Genomic DNA, 19,260 nt, shown 5'->3' with positions numbered 1-19,260 from the left:
CCTTACACATGTTAGCACTTTTAGTACTTTTGGGCTTAGACAACAAATATCCAAACTTTCCAAATTTATACACACACACACACACATTGTTGCAATTTAAAATTTATATTAAAAAAAATCTAAAATTCAGCTAAATCAAAAGTTTCATGAGAGGCTTTAAGTTTATATGGGTAGTCTTTTCAAGTAAGCCCATTTTTGCAGGTTGTTAGCAAAAGAAGACCAGAGTGAGCAAATAAAGCCTGAAGGTTAATTGCTCACTCCCCTCTTGACTTGCGGCTTCTCTTCCACATCAGGATCACCCTTGATGTCATTAGGAGCTCCACAAGCTGCTCAGATACTAAGCAATGGGCTAGAATGAGAATGAGTCTGGCAAAGGAGAGGAGTTATCTAAATGCAAAGTAATGTTAATAATGATGAGAGTAATCATCTCACCCTATCTGACCTTTGCTGTTTCATGACATTAGAACTATTTTCTTTAATTTCCATGCCATTTATCCTTGAGCCAAGGGAACCAACATGGTCTAATTCATTTTAAATTTAAAGGGATACCATTTAATATTAAAGGTAGTTAACTCTTGCCTATCCAAGCTAGTAGCAGGGAATAGACTCATGCCCAACTGACATTATAATTATGCTCTTCCAAGAATAAAATGCAATCCATAGTTGACTTTTAGAGTACCAAAGAATTATTTGGCCAAATTGAAACATACAGATAAATGCATTTGGCCTCTGCAACTAATGTATACCTTCTGGAACTAGCCCCTCTTTTAGAAGATGGTATATGTAAGGGTCGGCCTAAACTTTCAAGCCTCTAAAGAAGTCTTTAATGATAAAGGCACAATCAAGGAGAGATTAGGTTAATGACACCAGAAACTTTGTGGCCTGACATTGTTTTATGGTGAACTAACCAATCATGGGAAACTGAACATAAGTCAATATTTTATGACTTGTCATTTTGCATTCTATTTGAAATAGTGCTAAGAAGGAATAAATTCCATGTATAGAATGCTAGGCACATTATGTAATTCTCTCTTTTATTTCTTACAATAAACCTACAAAACTTTTTAATTTTTACTTTATGATATGGAGATTGAGGATTAGAATTTGTCTAATACTGCAAAGCTAGCAATTGTCAGAGATATAACACTAGAGCTCTTTCCATCAAACGATGATGCCTTAAAGTGAATCTTGAATACTAAGTTTAAAAAATGATTTATACCAAAAACCAAATAATCCAATTACAAATTGGCAAACAAATGAATAGGCATTTTTCCAAAGAAGACGTACAGATGGACAGTAGGCACATGAAAAGGTGCTCAATATCACTAATCCTCAAGGAAATGCAAATTAAAACCACGATGAGATATCACCTTACACCTGTTAGAATGGCTATCATCAAAAAGACAACAGATAAATGCTGGTGAGAATGTGGGAAAACGGAACCCTTGTGCACTGCTGGTAGAAATGTAAATTGGTGCAGCAATTATGGAAAATAGTTTAAAGATTTCTCAAAAAATAAAAATGAACTACCATATGATCCAGCAATTCCATTTCTGGGTATATATCTGAAGGAAACAAAATCATTATGTCAAAGAGACATCTGTACCCTGTGTTCATTGCAACATTATTTACAATAGCTGAGACATGGAAACAACCAAAGTGTTTATCAACAGATGAATGGATAAAGTTGTGAGATACACACACACACACACACACACAAACACACACACACACACAGTGGAATACTATTCAACTATAAAAAAAAGGAAATCCTGCCATTTGTGACAACATGGATGGACTGCAAATGTTATTATGCTAAGTGAAATGTCATACAGAGAAAGACAAATACTATACGATCTCATTTATATGTGGAATCTAAAAAACAAAAACAAAACTCATAGAAAATGAGAAGAGATTTGTGCTTACCAGATGCAGGGGTGGGGGCACAGGAGAATGGATCAAAGTAGTCAGAAGGTGCAAAGTTCACACTATAAGATAAATAAACACTGGGGATGTAATGTACAACATGATGATTATAGTTAACACTGATGTATGTTATATTTAAGGTATATTAAAAGTTGCTAAGAGAGTAAATCCTCAAAATTCTCATGACAAGGAAAAAAGCGTTTTTTTCCTTTTCTTGTGTGTCTATATGAATGATGGATATTAATTAAACTTATTGTGGTAATCATTTCACAATAAGTGTAAGTCAAGTCATTATGCTGTCACCTTAAACTTATATAATGCCGTATGTCAATTATATCAATAAAACTAAAATTTTAAAATTATGTGTAAATGGAGAATCACAATGGAAACTGACACATTAAAGAATTTGAAAAATCATATGGTAGGAAAATTTGTTTAGCTTTTTCAGGACCAGCTTGACTAAGGAAATTTTTTCTCTGATAATATTTATTAATATTTCAATGAGTGCCAGTGTTCCCCAGGAAATAAAATAGAGAATCACCTATTTCAGTGATAGACTTCATGGGCAGGTCAAGTAAAATGAGCTGCCTGATTTTGTGTTAGGCTTTGCTTAACCATTGCACTGTTCTGTGCCCAAAGACGAAGTAAGAGTGATTATGGAATAATTATCCCAGGGAATACGTTCTGGCTCTCTCTGTAGGTAAGAAAGGCCAATTCTGCTGCCTTCCTACATGGTAGTAGTGTTTTGGTCTCCAAGCTGTGAAGAGGATGCCTGCTTTCGCTTTGCAGCTGTGACGGTAATTACTACACCAGATGAGGCAGAAGAACTGATCGAGGCAGCGACTGCAGATCACATCCTGATTAACCTTCAGTGATAAAGTGCAGTGGAGAGAAGAGGAATTAGCAAGTTCAGTGACTGAACAATTCAGAGTTCTGAATTGTTCTTCTTTATTTTAATAACAAAGTTCTTTATTGCATGGATTTTTCATTTCCTCTACTTGTATAAGTAAAACCTATATGCTTTCTTCTGCTTGAAAAAGATGACCAAACTCTTCTAGTTCTAGCAAGTGTGAATAGAAGCCTGCAAGGTTTATCGAGGACTGCGTATGCATTTCTTTCAGCCCTGCAGACAACAGCTTGCATTTGCTAATGAGAAACAGAAGGGGGAAACTGAGGTGGTGAGCAACCACCACCTTCAATACAGAGGGGAAACCTGAATTCCTAATCCACTTTAAATTCTTCATCAACTGCTGGTACTTTGGGTAGATGAAATATCAATACCCCTTTTAAACTTCTTGCTCAATATTGTATAAAAACTTGAGGAGAATTAACTTTAAAAATTGTGTTAAAACAACAAATATAACATCTGTTTGCTAAGCAATTTTAAGTTTATGTAGTGCCAAATATTGCTACTCTCATTTTATAGAGATAGAAGTAGAAATGATATATAAATTACTTTTATAATCTGCTAAGATTATATAGTCTTGGAATATCTCTTGGAGTCCAGGAAATAAATTAGAGTTGACCTTCCAGATCCATGAGTTCCACATCTGTGGATGCAACCAACCTCAAATTGAAAATATTCAGAAAAAAAATTCCAGAAAGTTCCAAAAAGCAAAACTTGAATTTGCTGCATGCCAGCAAACATTTATATAGCATTTACATTGTATTTACAGCTATTTACATAACATTTACATTATAGTAGGTATTACAAGTAATCTAAAGATGATTTAAAATATATAGGAAGATGTGCATAGGTTATATGCAAATACTGCATATGCCATTTTATGTAAAGGATTTGAGCATCCATGGATTTCTTTTAAATTTTGGTATCCAAGGGTGGTCCTGGAATCAATCCCCCATGGATACTGAGGGATGAGTGTCCTGTATTTCCAGGTGAGATTTCTGTGGTACTACAAAGCAGCACAGTCTTCAGCCTACAGAAAAGACTCCTCCTATTATACTGAATAGGTTTTGTTTATACAATCAGTTTTAAACCAATGTTACCTTTAAGTGTGTATAAACCAGCCCATGGATCCAGGTGCAATCATATTCACGGGAATACCTGCATCTGAACTGCACAGAGCCGTCAGTTGCTCACAACAGACTCACCCAGCCTCACACGTCTCCTTCAGTTGTTTCGAAGAGTGCCCAGGGCATAGTTGCCATTTGAGGTAACTGTCCTGCCCCTCTGGTTATTAAACTGTTATGGTTTGTAACATGGGGTAGAGGTGGGGAAGGAGAAGACTGACCTTCTTCCCAATTTTATTTCACACATTGCCACCTGAGCACTAAAGTAGACTCATTTGGGTTCAGTCTCACAAAGTCTTTCACAACTATCTTTCAGTTCATTGTAATTCAAACCAGTTAGTTCCTCAAAAAGGAAGGGAGTCAGACACACACCCATCCCCTTTACAATTTGTTTCTCTCTCTTTCCTGTCCCTTTTTCTTCCAAACCTCTCCCTCTTGTAAGCCTATAAATCATACAGTTTGGTGGGAGTGCTTAATCCCACCTGATAGAACCCACCTAAGGATTAATTCCTGCCCAATCAAAATGTATAGTTATGGCTAAGTAACTCAGTCGGTTAAGAGACTTGTGTAGGGGAGGAAAGATAATTTTCCCTCTACCCTTCTAGGTTCTTAGCTGAAGCCCCCTATAATAAAAGACAGATTAATAGAAAAAAAAACAAATAGAAGTTTAATAACATGTAAACCTCCTATATTCATGGGTGATACCCAGGAAAACTGAGTAACTCCCTGAAATGGCCCAAGCCACTACCTTAAATACCATCTCAAGCTAAAGACAAAAGAGATGGTGGTGGTGGGGAAGACAAGTTATGGGAGGTCATCAGGTAAATCACAGTAAACAGGAGTATGGTTGTTATGCAGATTTAGGTCTGTAGCCTCCATTTGTAAGAGTTTCTGGAGGTTTAGTTGTTCCCCTCTTCCTTCCTGGTACAGAGAAGGAGATGCACTTACAAATGGAGATTTCCCTTGTAAATGTAAATGTCTCTTTCAGAAGAGTAACTTCCATTTGTTTTCAGGTATTCTCCTATGTCTGCCATTTCTTTTTTCTTTTTTTAAAAAAATACTTATTTAGTTGCACTGGGTCTTAGTTGTGGCACGTGGGCTCCTTAGCTGTGACATGCAAACTCTTAGTTGCAGAATGCATGTGGGATCTATTTCCCTGACTAGGGATTGAACCTGGGCCTCCTGCATTGGGAGTGTGGAGTCTTAACCTCTGCGCCACCAGGGAAATCCCTGCTGTTTCTTAAAAATAATCAATTTAAGGTAATCCTTATGCCAAAGAGGCATATTTTGGGGTGGCATATTCTGCTCCCCTTCACTTGCAACATTGGCATCACCTGGGAGCTTGTGAGAAATGTAAAAATCAGGCCCCATCCCAGATCTACTGAATCAGAATCTGCATTTTAATAAGATTCTCTGTAATGCATATTCATAAGAAGTGCTGATTGGAGCGTGGTACTCATGATGCCTTGCCAGCTTTATGTTGTTACATACCACAGTGTTTATGCCAACCCCAACTGGCTGTCACGCACTTGCTTGCTATTAATGACAATAGGGATTAGCAAATCCCTTGCTGTTAAGGGGAAATGATTTTAAAAATTTATTATTAATAATAAAGCAAGATAATTAATTGCCAGACTAATGCACTTAAAAAAGCTAAATACCTAAACAAATAGCAAAAATCCATTAATTTCATATTATTTAGTGTGTTGAATTAGAAAATATCTGACATAGAGAATTTTGATGTTCATCTAAAAGTGTGAAAACAGGAATCATCTCAGGCAGTTGGCAGAGTACAGATAGGAAATATGAGTTCTGGATGAACAGTCAAGATGAACCTATATCATCGAGCACATATTTTCTTTGTGAATCTTGAAAGTTGATACTAAAAAGTTAGAAACCATGCATGCTGTTTGTGAAAGAGTTTAATTAAACATATTTTAATAAACACTTGCTGAGTGTTTGTTAGGCATGCTGGGAAAACCCAGAGCTTTCAATGAGTTCATAATCTAGTGGGAAAGAAAATATCCACTCCCAGGTATAATGTAGGTGATATTGTAGACTCATAGTTAACGTGATGTGGGATAGAGCAGAAGAGAATGACTATATATAATTGGAAAAATGAAGTCCTATGAAAGGAAGCCTTAGAAATTGTTTTTCTGTTCTCAGCCCATTTCTCTTACCTGAGTGCTCTCAATGGGTATTTCATCTATTTTTATTGTTTATAATTGATGTACTAAGTATTGGTGATTATCAAATTTATAATTCTTACTCTTTTCTATCCTCTAAATATTAGACTCTTATTTCCAACTACCTGCTGTATATTTCTGCTTGAATGTCCCATATGTACCTCAGCCTCTCAAAAACTGAGCTCATCATCTTTTTCCTTCCTGTATTCCTTATCTCAGGGAATAATCCACCCAGTCACTAACGCTAGAAACTTGAGCATAAGTTTGACATCCCCTTCTCTTCATGCCATCATCTAATCAATTTCTTATAAAATTTAGCCAGTTGGAACTGTTTCATTTCTTCCCAACAATCCCTTCCAAACAGCTGTGCCCTACCAAGACATGGTTATATATAACATGGTATTCAAACCTCTATCATATCATTATCAACTGCATTGCAATTGTCTGTTTTTTTCTCTGTGTCCTTTACCCAACCATGAGTCCTGGAAGTGAAGGAGTCCTGTTAATGTCTTTATCCTCAGAGTTTAGCACAGAAACTAACATACTGTATATAAACAAATGCTTTTTTTGGATACTTTGTTAACATGAAGTGGCATGTAGTTTAGATCTTGAAAATAAATAGGACCAAATAGCCTCTAGCTTGTGTAAAACTGATGGCACTGATTTTTTGTGTTCAACTCCTGTGCACCCTAACCTTTTTTTACATTCTACACTGACACCCAGAATTGCTTTTCATACAAATTTTTACCTTTTCAAGTCAATAGTGAAGGAACATTTTGAGCCGCTGCACTGCAGTGTTGAGTTCAGTTCAATTCTAGGGTGTTTGTGTTGCAGAATATATGTGTGCAAATTATTTGAATACTTGCATTGATCTGTGCCCTTATTAATCCAGGTAATAATTAGAACATGTAAAATATTCTGACACTACTGAAAGGAAATATAGGTCTCAAACTTAATAGTATTGAGATGAGATAAAAATCATTCCATGTATCAAAAACTAGGACTCATGAGCCTCATCTGGATGCCATTGGATGTAAGCCAGTTGAGTATGGAATTGTTAAGAAAAAGAAAATAGATATATTTGTTAAATATGTGAATCATATGCTGAGAATATATTGTCATTAATTATGTCTAAAGGGAAAAGTATATTAGGTGTTCTAGGAATGGAAATTTCTTGGAGATAAATAGGTAGAGTGATGTTTTTATTCACATATATAGAATTGGATCCATTCCCTTTTTACTCCATTTATATGGTAACCATATTCTATGAACCCCATATCAGGCTATGTTTTTGTACATGGTGAGATAGATGGTGACAGGATATTTAGTGTGACAGGATATTTAAATTTGCATAATTTTAGAAAATCTGAGACAAACTCATTGCCTGATTGGTAGGTAAAAGGAGTGCAGAACATCTCTTTATTTTTATCTGAATTCAATTGAATACTGCATTTTAAAATTTCCTATGAAGAACTTAGCTTGGTTAAATATCAGGGGAAAAATCACCCTTTTGGCAGCATAACTGCACATAAACTCTGTATGCAGGCCTACCATTTTAGACATACTTAGTATCTTTAGACAGAAAACACTAGAAACCAAACATCTAAAGATGTTTATTCCTTGATTATTTTTTGTCGTTAGCTTGTATTCATTGGATTGTTTAATACTGCAGTGTTGTTCAAAGGGATATTACAATTCAGGCCAGGGATTGGACAATAAAAAGGCTAAAAAAATTTAGTTGTTGAGAGCAACTGTTATTCAGTAACTGAAAACAATTTCTCTACTTTTGGCAGAAATTGCTCTTTGGCAACTTGAAGTAGCATTTTTGTTTCCCTCAAAGCCTCACAAATGGAAAAGTTGTGCTGAATAGATGTCTTTAGTATCTACAACCAGGGAAAAATGTGTTCCTTGGTAGGGACAGTGAAAAGTCTTTAGAAAGCTAGGTTAGGATGGATTTGAACAGATCCTTTCTTACACTGTAAAGTCTTTAGTTTGTTATCATTTCTCCAAGTGAGATCAGCTTGTAGCAAATTCAGTTCCACTGCAGGGGTTACAAGTCTCCAGTTATAAAGCAGAAAACGGAAGAGAACACTACGTCTGGACAAAGCGATCACTGCCATTGTTAAGCTAGCATAGGTATCAATTAATTCTCGAACAAAGGTGAGGAAGCTAAAATCTTTAGTTGGTTTAAGTTAAGGGAGTGATAACTCTTTTGTAACATATTTAATGATATGTATTAACTTCCATACATCTATGGTATGCCAAGTAATGCAATGATACTCATTCTCTATTTCGCCAGGCATAAAGAGTTCTTAGTGCATGCTCTGGTAGTTGAGAATTTGATTTCACATTTAAGTAGACATTTTGCTACCTTACAGAGACCATTTTGTATGTGAAGGTTTCCTGTGATCTTGCCTGTGTGCTTGCTACTTGGCCTCATTGCCTACCATTTCCTCCTTGCTTTTTTTTTTTTTTTTTCTTTAATTTATTTATTTTTGGCTGCATTGGGTCTTTGTTTCTGTGTGCAGGCTTCTCATTGCAGTAGCTTCTCCTGTTGTGGAGCACAGGCTCTAGGGGCGTAGGCTTCAGTAGTTGTGGCATGTGTGCTCAGTAGTTGTGGCGCATGGGCTTAGTTGCTCCGCGGCATGTGGGATCTTCCCGGACCAGGGCTCTAACCCGTGTCCCCTGCATTGGCAGGCGGATTCTTAACCACTGCACCACGAGGGAAGTCCCCCTCCTTGCTTTTTAAATTCAAATGAAAATGGAACTGTCCAGCTCCTAACCAGCCTGAGCATATTTATTTCATACTTCTGTCATCATTCATGCTGTCCCCTTTGTGCTGTAAGTTTCCCACTACTTTTTATAGCTAACTCCTACCGATACTTCAAAACTCAGTTCAATGCCATCTTCTCCAGGAAGCTGTTCCTAGTCAACTGGTCTGGGTAAGGTTCTCTTTCTATTCCACCCCATGGTTCTCTGTCCAATCTTTCTGTAAATGTGGGCCACATCTATCTCCTCTTATGGACTGTGATCTACCTAAGAAAAAGGACCACTACTTTGTACATCCTTAGTGCAGTCTATTGTCCCATACTTTATGTGAGTAATTAATTAATAACTCACTGGAGTACATCAATGAATATCATAGCTTCCTGCCTTCTGGGACTTCCAATTTATTGAGAAGACAATTATACAAATACATATGTGATTCCAAGTCGATCTGACATCATAAGCAGAGTAGCATAATTTAGATTTGGGATCAGGAAAGTCTTTGGGAAAAGACAATGAAATTCGAGACCTGAGGGATGAGTAGGAGTTCCTCAGACAAAGATTGGGAATAGGAGAAGCATCCTATGGAGGGGAAAGAAAACTGATTGAAGGTCTTGTGTAACCTATATTAGGCTTTTTAAAATACGGTATTTTATTGAGGAATAACATATAAAATAAGATGCAGCAATTTTAAGGGTGTGGCTTGAAATTTTAACATATGTATACACTCATGTTATCACCACCCAGATTGATAGAGAACAATTTTATCACCCTCCAAATTTTCCTTGTTTCCCTTATTCTAGACAGTTTTCCTTCAGAGGTAACCACTAATCTGGCCTCTATGATTCAGTGTGATACTCTTAAAGAACTGAAAAGAATTCTATGAAACAGATGTAGGGAGCAAGGGAGATAGTAGAGAGGAGATAAGAATGCAGAGGTAGACAGGTGGTGGATCACAGAGACTCTTGAGGACCTGGGTCAAGATTTGGACTTTTGGCCTGAGTGAAATGAATAGCTGTTGAAGATCTTCACAAAGAGGTAACATGATTGGATTTACGTTTTAACAGCTGTACTAATTAGAGGGCATTAAGAGTAGAAATAAAGGAACCAGTTAGGAGGTTAATGTAATATTCTAGGGGAAAATATAATTATGGCATAGACCAAGGAATAGCATAAAGATGGAGAAAAATCAACAGATTTAAGATGTAATTTGAAGTTTGAATGTTTGAAACACTCAAACATTTGTTTAAATGAACTCATTATTTTAATAAGAGCATCATTTAAAAATTATAGTTGCATTTGAACAGCTAGTGTTGTTGAAAGTTAATAGACATATTCTCCCAATTTTAAGTGGTATTTATTATTTTCTGTGTTGGCACAGTATACTTCATCTGTGGAATATCATTTTATTTTCCACCTACAAAGGGAATATTGCTTGGAGTTTTCCATACTAAGTAGCCTAATATTTGCCTTTTGGCCATGAAAAAGATTTTCCATCTTTCTATCTTTTGCTATGAAAACAATTTTTCTTTTTTGTATTGAGTTTAAAATCATAATCAAACATAGAAATTTCCATTTTGATTGATTCGTATCCTCAAAACATGGTTCACTTTACCAACAAAAAGCCAGTATGCAGAATAAACACTCCAAAGAAATATGCTGTTGAACACTTTTACCCATAGATTAGAACTGATATATTTAAGCAAATTAACTTTATGCCAAAAAGTCATGAATGACATTTACATATTAGATCATTTACCAAAAAAATATTTTATTTTGCTTGTTTTTCCTTTTTTGAACAATAAAGGTGATTTCTCCAAACAGCTTAATCCATTTTTATTTGTTTGTTTTCACACTTTGAAAACCAGATGTATGTTTCAGATTCTTTATCTCAGTGGTAAAAAATAAGGGTGTTAAAGAGTGGTAAGCTTACTCTATTAATTTCCTAAGTCTGCTGTAACGATGTGGCATAAACAGAGTGACTTCAAACAACAGAAATATATTTTCTTGCAATTCCGGAGGCTGGAAGTTCAAAATCAAGGTATCAGTAGGGCTAAACTCCATCTGAGACTCTGGACAGAATCCTTCCTGGCCTCTTCCCAGCTTCTGGTGGTTTGCTGACAGTCTTTGCTGTTCCTTGGCTTGTAGGTGTGTCACTCCAATTCTCTGTCTTCACATGACATTCTTCCTGTGTCTCTGTCTCTTCACATGATATTCCTTTTAGAAGAACACCAGTAGTATTGGATTAGAGACCCGCCCTACTCCAGTATGACCTCATCTAAACTAATTACCTCTTCAATAACCCGATGTCCAAATAAGGTCACACTCTGAGGTACTGGGGTTTAAGATTCAATGTATTTTTTTTTTTTTTTTCTGGAGGGAGGGAAACAATTCAATCTGTAACAGTTACCAAAACCAATAAAACTAAAAGCTTCTGACACTGGGGAATTACCTAGCAGCAGGCAAATTCTCCATTTTCTACATATATTTTCCTCATTACATGCAGAAAAATAACTAAATAGAGACATGAAAATTTTGTGTGTGGGCTGTGTGTGTGTGTGTGTGTGTGTGTGTGTGTGTGTGTGCCTGCTCACCTCTATAGACCTGGAATGGACCCCATCACTGATAACTCATGGAATCATGGAAAACTGCAAATTGTGAATTTACATTTTCATGCCTAGTTAATTGCTTTTATTCAGGCATAGTCATTGGCAAATTTTTCTTAGGGTAGACTGCATATCTGACAGTAATAACAACAGATAAGTTTTCATTCTCTTCCTCTCTAGCATAATTTAATAAAATAAAATGGAATCTGCATGGATGGCTTTTGTTTATACATCCTGGATGAGATGGGTTACAAAACACAGAAGTGCTCAGCAATTTGGCTTAGGATGGATTTTAACTGCTTCTTCCTTACACTTGAGAAAATGCATCATTTGTAGTGAGTCTCACTACTCTAGACAGGTGATCTAAATAATTCAGTTACTCTCTTCTGAATTTCCTAAGTGGCCTAATTTTTTCCACTCAATTCTCCAATCATTTTACACTACCCGATCAACATTTAATGCACATCCACTGTGTACCAGGCACAAGGAAACAGAGATGAACTATAATCTCTACACTCAAAGATCTCTCCTGAAATAACTAAATCAAAGACTATTTTTCCTAATATTTTCACGTTGGATTATGGTGTATTCAAGTATAGGAATGAGTTAAACAGACTAAGGGGATGAAAATACCTCAGGGGATGTTATTCTCGGACCCCATGCTGTGCTTTCATGACTTGTTTGTTTTTTTATGTTTTTTATTTCAGCTGAAAGAGACATCAATGTCTACTGTGGGGTCCAGGCCATTACAATGAAGATTAATTTTTGCACAGTACTTTTCTCCGGTTATTCTGAAACAGACCTGGCACTGAACGGAAGGCATGGGGATTCCCACTGCAGGGGGTTCATCAATAACAACACCTTTCCTGCGGTGGTCATTTTCATCATCAATCTCAGCACCTTGGAGGGCTGTGGAAACAATTTAGTGGTAAGATTAATGTGAAATTGTGTGCTAGGTTTGGGGATCATAACTAAAAAAACTCCCAGTTTCATGAAATAATCAGAAGCCCAATCTATCTTTCGAGAAAAAATTCCAATAAAACTGAACAAATAGCTTTCCTTTGCCTGTTTGAGGCTTCTGCTCCCAATCATACAATTTTATTTTCCAATAGTGGTTCTGTTTATTGTAGCTGGTGGTTGAGGGGCCTGAGATTAACTGTGCTACTCCAACCAACATTATTTTGTGTGAGTAATGCTGAGGAATATGTCGCTACAGTTTATCATTAGCTATGTTTCTCATGCTTTTTATGGAAGTATCTTTTATATTCCAGTGAGTTTGGCAATGGATCACTTGGCCTATTGCTTCTTAGTGACCTCATTCAGGAAGAAAGATGAAATATAGAATGAGAAACTTAGAGTCTTCTAGGTATCATGTTTACCATTGAATGATCCACACCACTGTTCTGTAAAAGAGGGCTGTTAGCATTTCCAGTGTGAAATTCTTCATCCTGTGGGACTGTCCTTTGAATTTCAAAATGTTATCATACCCAGTCTTACCTATGAAATCCCAGTAGCACGCTCTCTCCAGTCATTGTGAAAATCAAAACACCACTTCAAATATTTCCACCTTGAATGAGAACCACTAGTCTACACTATTCATTTATTTATGCATGCATTGAACACCAAAAATAGAATTGAAAGAGGCATTCACTCTCCTGGGAATTAAAATTAATTGAAGTAAAAATATTGTGATTTGGGGGGTGTTACACTAAAATTCATTTAGCACTATTTTTTCTTTTGCTTGTTTAAATAGAGTCTTATTGGTTAATCCTAGCAAAGACAAAAAGAAGATTCAATGAGCCTGACCACTCAGCCCAGTGAAGAAGGAGAGATCAGTTTTTCCTCTAGATAAATTATTGTTTGGGATTAAGGGGGAAAGCTTGATTATTCTAAGGGCAGGGCTTTTAAGACATGGTGGGAAATAGGAGACAGGAAAAAGAGATTTCTTTGAATCTCCTTTATCTTTTCCTGGAGGGCAGTTAGAATATTGTGCCCATGACCATTTCCAAGTCTACAGCTTGAGTATTCTTGACTCTTTTTATTAAAAACGTTTATTCATCTCTCTGGGTTGTGTGCAGAGAGGTTATGAAGTGGGCCTAAGGGAGAGAGGGAGAGTGATGCAGGTTGATTATTACACATCCAAGATTCCATGTGGAGGGAGGGAGCCCATGTGGAGAGCAGCAGCTCTGCCCCTCCCCCCACAGTAGCCCAAGGCCTCTCCTTCAAGGAGCTTTCTACTCTTGACTTCAGTCTTACCCTGCTGCTGGAAAAACAATTTGGGAGAAATGCCAGACAAAACCTGTGTGTGTGTGTGAGTGTGTGTGTGTGTGTATGTGTGTGTGTGTGTGTACGTGTTCATGTGTGTACCTTCATTTTTTTTTTTTAGAGCTGAATTACTCTGGTATAAAAATTGAGATATATATTATGTGTATATATATAAATATATGTATATAATTTTTTTTCACAGACAGAATTTGCATGTTTAGCTAGCCAGTCAGGCAAGCGATGTGTAGAGAGGAAGAATCACTTACTTTTTTATTTTTGTCTTAGATGTCACCACCTTTGGAGTCTGCTCCAAGGATAGTCCTGTATGGGAAAAATTAAGTAGACTACTAAGTCATCTGGATTAGAATCAAAATGTTTTCATTCATAATGATTTTGGTTCTCTTCATGAGTCAGCTAGATAATTGCTTCAGCTTTGCCCATGTGCTCCTAGGTTCATGTATAAAGTATATTCTATTGTTGAAAATTAAATGTTACAGGTCTCCATAATATCTGCTAAAAATATTAATTGAGCATCATATTGTATTTGACATGGTGGGAGAAGCTCAATTGTATTATGAAGGTCAAGAACATTATTGATTATTCCTGAAATGCTGGTTCTTAAATTTTACTGGGATTGGAGAAATGAAAGCTAATCAGTCCCAGGGAAATATACACATGGACAATATTTTTATATAAATTCTAGGAGTTCATGATCCCTGTGCAACCCACCTATGAACTATTGTCCTGGAAGGGGATGAGAATCTCCATGTACCACAGAGGAAGACCCTGAGAAGATCGACCCTAAGAAAATGTGTGACCTTAATTCATTTGTTCAGAATTTATCTTGAGGACCCCAAGATGCTGGTGTCACTGAGCTATGCTGAAGGGACAAAGGCAAACAAGACCAGGAGGGTCCCCTGCCCACAAAGAGCTCTGATTATGGATGGGGGTGTGCTGAGTCAGACTGCTCATGCACTGTGATTGCATGAATAGAAGCTGTGGGGCTATCAGGAGAAGTTTCCAGGGAAGATGAGATCCAGGGGAGGAGTGGGATATGTCGTGGTGAGGAGGGGAGAGTGGAGGCAGGAGGGGTATGCACAAAAGCCAGAGCAACAAGGGCCTTGGGGCTGGGACATTATTAACCAAGAGTGGGAGCCTGGAGACGTGAAGCTAACATGGAAAACAAGATCAGATTAACAGGGGTCTTTTAGGCCATGCCACGGAATTTGGACTTTACCCATGAGCGTTTTCAAATTACTTGCTATAGCACAACGAGTAACATATAGTCTCTCTACTTTCTTATTTATGAAATATGAGTATAGTGTCTTTGGTTATATGAAGTTTTATTTAGTTAAAAGGCACATATGAGTCAGACAGAGAAAGACAAATACCATATGATATCGCTTGTATGTGGAATCTTAAAAAATGCTACAAATGAACTTATTTACAAAATAGAAATAGAGTCACAGATGTAGAAAACAAACTTATGGTTACCGGGGGGAATGGGAGGGATAAATTGGGAGATTGGGGTTGACATATACACACTACTATATATAAAATAGATAACTAATAAGAACCTATTGTAGAGCACAGGGAACTCTACTCAATACTCTGTAATGACCTACAAGGGAATAGAACCTAAAGAAGAGTGGATATATGTATATGTATAACTGATTCACTTTGCTGTACACCTGAAACTAACACAACATTGTAAATCAACTCTACTCCAATAAAAACTAATTAAAAATGAATAAAATCACCCTCTTTATGAGAAGAAGAAAAAAAAGACGTATGATTACTTATAAGTAGCATTATATGTGTATAATTTCAAAACCATGCCATGTTATAGTTGCAACAGACCCTAGAAATGATCTGTCTAATGTTTTATTTTGCATATGAAATGCCTAGATTTACATGTAACTATTTAATAACTGAGCTTGATCTACCATTCTAACAGGTATCCACAATTCCTGGAGTCAGTGCTTATGGAAATGCAACTTCAATACAAATAGGAAATATTTCAGGATATATTGATACTCCAGACCCATCAACAATCATCAGCTATCTACCTGGACTTCTTTACAAATTTAGTTGTAGTTATCCATTGGAATACCTGGTTAATAATACCCAGCTTGCTTCGTAAGTCGCATTTTATTCTTGCTTTCTCATATTGTCTTTTGGTTTGAGTCATTTTTACCCTTGAGGGACTTATAAAGATAGCAGGATTTGTTGAGAATAGCTAAACTCAATCTAATGGAAACCATATAAGGTCTTATCTATCTATCTATTTACCTACCTATCTACCTCTCTATCCATCTGTGTTATTGTTATGATGCATATCAACAGCTCAGTTTTAATCCTCCCCCCCTCCAATTAAAATTGGCTCAAACTAGTCAGCCTTGGGTTCTCCTAGCTCCCTTCAGAACTAACTGCCCAAGAACCCAAGAACCCTGGGTGCTTATGCAGTCCAGAAGGGCCTGTCCTGTTTCCAGTGTGTAGAACATTCGGTCACTGCATTGTTGGGTCCTGTTTGGCTTCATTCTCTGCCGTATCTCTCACTGGTGGACTCTGCTGCCCAGAATCTGAGGTCTCCATGCCTCCTGCTGAGGTGTCACCTGCACAGTTGCTGATGCTTCCCAGGAAAGATGGTGTCACCCAGAGCCAAAGAACCTCAGACATGGACTGAGGTCATTGCCTTTTGTTTATAGTCATGTATTCATTCATTACTCCCAAAGTGCATACTCCAAGACAGTTATACATCCACGTTACAATATAACCATATGGATTTGTGAAATATTTTTGACAAGATGGGATGATTGAATAAGAACTTTCCCTCTCCAGTTCTAGGGTTTTCTATCACAAAAGTAAAGCTATTGTTTAATCTTAGTCACAAGGAACGTGGAGGACACATTTTGCTTCGGGTAAAAAATATTCATAGATGATTTAATGGCACAATGATGACAAACAACTTGGTCAAAAGCAAGATTTTGATGTGGAAAAAAAGAAAAGAAAGGCCTTGAGTCAAAAGGATACAGGTGCAGAGGGAAGGAGGTCATAGTCTTTCACTCTCCTCCCCTCAACTTTCCCACTAAATACACTCCTGAACTTCAATGCACATGGAAATGTATTCATTTATTCAATAAATATTATACACCTATTATGTGCCATGCAATGTTCCAGCAGTGAACAAAGTAAAACAAAGGCCCTGATCTCATGAAACTTCTATTGAAGTGGAATTGATGAAAATGTATTTGCATCAGATTCAATTTTTTTTGGAATGACGTTTTTCTGCAAAATTTCATGTAAGTAATAAAAAATGTAAAACAGCTTCCTTTATAAATAAAAAGATCATAAAGAATGGTTTGTCTTTACTTAGTCCCTCTTGCTTTTTGATTATTTATCTGTTCAGTAATTTAAACAGTATGCACACTCCAGACCTAGTTAAAAGTATGTCAGGATTACTCAAGAGTTTTTTGCCTTAAATCTAACATTAAGGTATAACTGAAACTTTAAAAATCTCATCAATGCCTTCCTTTTCCGCAATCTGTTTTAGGTCCTCAGCTGCTATTTCTGTGAGGGAGAACAATGGTACATTTGTCAGCACTTTGAACCTGCTCCTTTATAACGTAAGTTGATGGGCGAAGGATGTTATCTCCTCTTTCACTGTTCTGAGGAGCCATTTATGAGAATGGCTTTTATATAAAAATCTACCAAAAGCCACATTAACCTTGTTATACTTTGGTAACACTTATTCATCTTTACCACCATTTTCATATATCTTAGTGATAAAAGTATACTAAAAACTCCATTTTTTCCTAGAAGTTGGTGTTTGATTTAAACTTTATTTTATAAATGTGATTCTGCATAGTTACTCCAAGTGTCTATCTACATTTATACATATATATTTATTTATGTGTGTGTGTGTGTGTGTAGCCATAGTCAGGGTCAAGATTTTGGAAATAATATATTTGTGATAAAAAGATAGGAAAAGTCCAAATGATACTTGACTTGAAGGCACGATGCTTGGTGATGAATGTGTTAATATTTTCAATGTGGGTTTTGGCTGATGTCAATTCTGTCACATCTGAAATAATTTGGGTTGACTGCACAGTATTGTATAAACTTTTGTCATTTAAATATCGACAGTGGCAGCAAAAATGTGAAAAATATATGAATTTCTATTTATAACTAACATTAATCTCACAATGATATTTTCATGTTGATTAAAAATTTTTATTCATACATGTTAAATGCCTGATTTAAATATCAATTTTCAATCTATCAACCAACATTTTTGTAAATTATGAATCTGATTTTTACATTATTATTCATGTCATCATGGCACTGAGTTATAATTCATGCAACTGATTTAAAAGTCATTGCATTATACTTTGAATATAACGTGCTATAAATATTGTAGTAAGACATTTTCCAAAGGCATTTTAAAAAGTCATGTTTATAAGTTTGTAGTCTGACACCACAGAGTTCTAAACAACAAATTAAAATGTGTTGGAATGGAGATTGCCTTTCTGTCATTTCTAAACTTTCTTCTGTAAGGAGAAGCTGCCAAGATACTTGGTTTTACAATACTCAGCAAATATGGGTCAGTATTCATTCCCAGTGTGGCCAGATATTTATTATTGTTGTGAGCAGTATTTTTAAACTGGAACATTTCTGTTAATTTATACGTGTAAGGTCCCTCAGATAGAATTGCGATGAATGATTTGGATTCAATCTTATTTGTTATAATTGAGTGAAACAAAGATGAGAATTCCTGATCCTAAAAAAGTGAAAAACATACTCACATGACATTTAAGGATACCACTATTTTCTGTGAATTTAAACTGTTCTCTCAGCAGAAAAGCAGAAAATCAAACCTTAGAACTGTGGATTTGAGGAGAGCTTTGCTATTAAGCTCTTTCCTTTATCATTAGAAATAGTATCGTAGTCCTGTTGCTAACTAGACCTAATCCTTCAAAGAGTTTCTAGAATCTTAATGCCAAGTAAAAGTCTATAATTTGATGATAACCTTAAGATTTTAATTCTATAGTAAGTAACTGATATCAGAATATAAATGAAATACATAGTGCCAAAATCCTTCTCATTTTTGACCAATTTACAATGAAAGTATTACTAATGGTTGAATTAATACATTAAAATTTAAAAGTTATTTACTAACCAGTTATTTAATAAAATTCAACCACTTCCCTGCAAACTAGTGTTTTAAAAATTAACAGACTTAATTTTTTTAGAGCAGTTTTAGATTTAGAAAAATTGACCTAAAATGTACAGAGAGTTCCTATAGACCTCCAGTGCCTGCATACAACTTCCTCTATTATCTGCACCTTGTATTATGGGTCATATGGCCTATTTGTTACAACTGATGAACCAATACTGACATATTATTAAGTAAGGTCCATAGTTTACATTTAGGTTAATACTTCACGTTATATATTCTATGGGTTTTGACAAATGTATAT

At 36.1% G+C, this 19,260-nt stretch overlaps 1 protein-coding gene across 3 annotated transcripts in view; it reads left to right on the top strand.

Annotated features, from left to right (window-relative positions):
- The window catches only part of ZPLD1 (zona pellucida like domain containing 1), a 356,592-nt gene that overhangs the window by 314,330 nt on the left and 23,002 nt on the right, over positions 1 to 19,260 (top strand). For all 3 annotated transcript variants that reach the window (XM_082460475.1, XM_082460473.1, XM_082460474.1), the window contains 3 exons: positions 12,223 to 12,443; positions 15,738 to 15,919; positions 17,334 to 17,406. In XM_082460475.1, the coding sequence (XP_082316601.1) occupies positions 12,223 to 12,443; positions 15,738 to 15,919; positions 17,334 to 17,406 (476 nt within the window). The remainder of the gene's footprint in view (positions 1 to 12,222; positions 12,444 to 15,737; positions 15,920 to 17,333; positions 17,407 to 19,260) is intronic.

Source organism: Balaenoptera physalus (assembly GCF_965194825.1).
Source record: "Balaenoptera physalus genome assembly, chromosome: 4".
Lineage (NCBI taxonomy): Eukaryota > Metazoa > Chordata > Mammalia > Artiodactyla > Balaenopteridae > Balaenoptera > Balaenoptera physalus.
The sequence above is the reverse complement of the archived record's forward strand: the minus strand, read 5'-3'. Positions and strand labels throughout refer to the sequence as shown.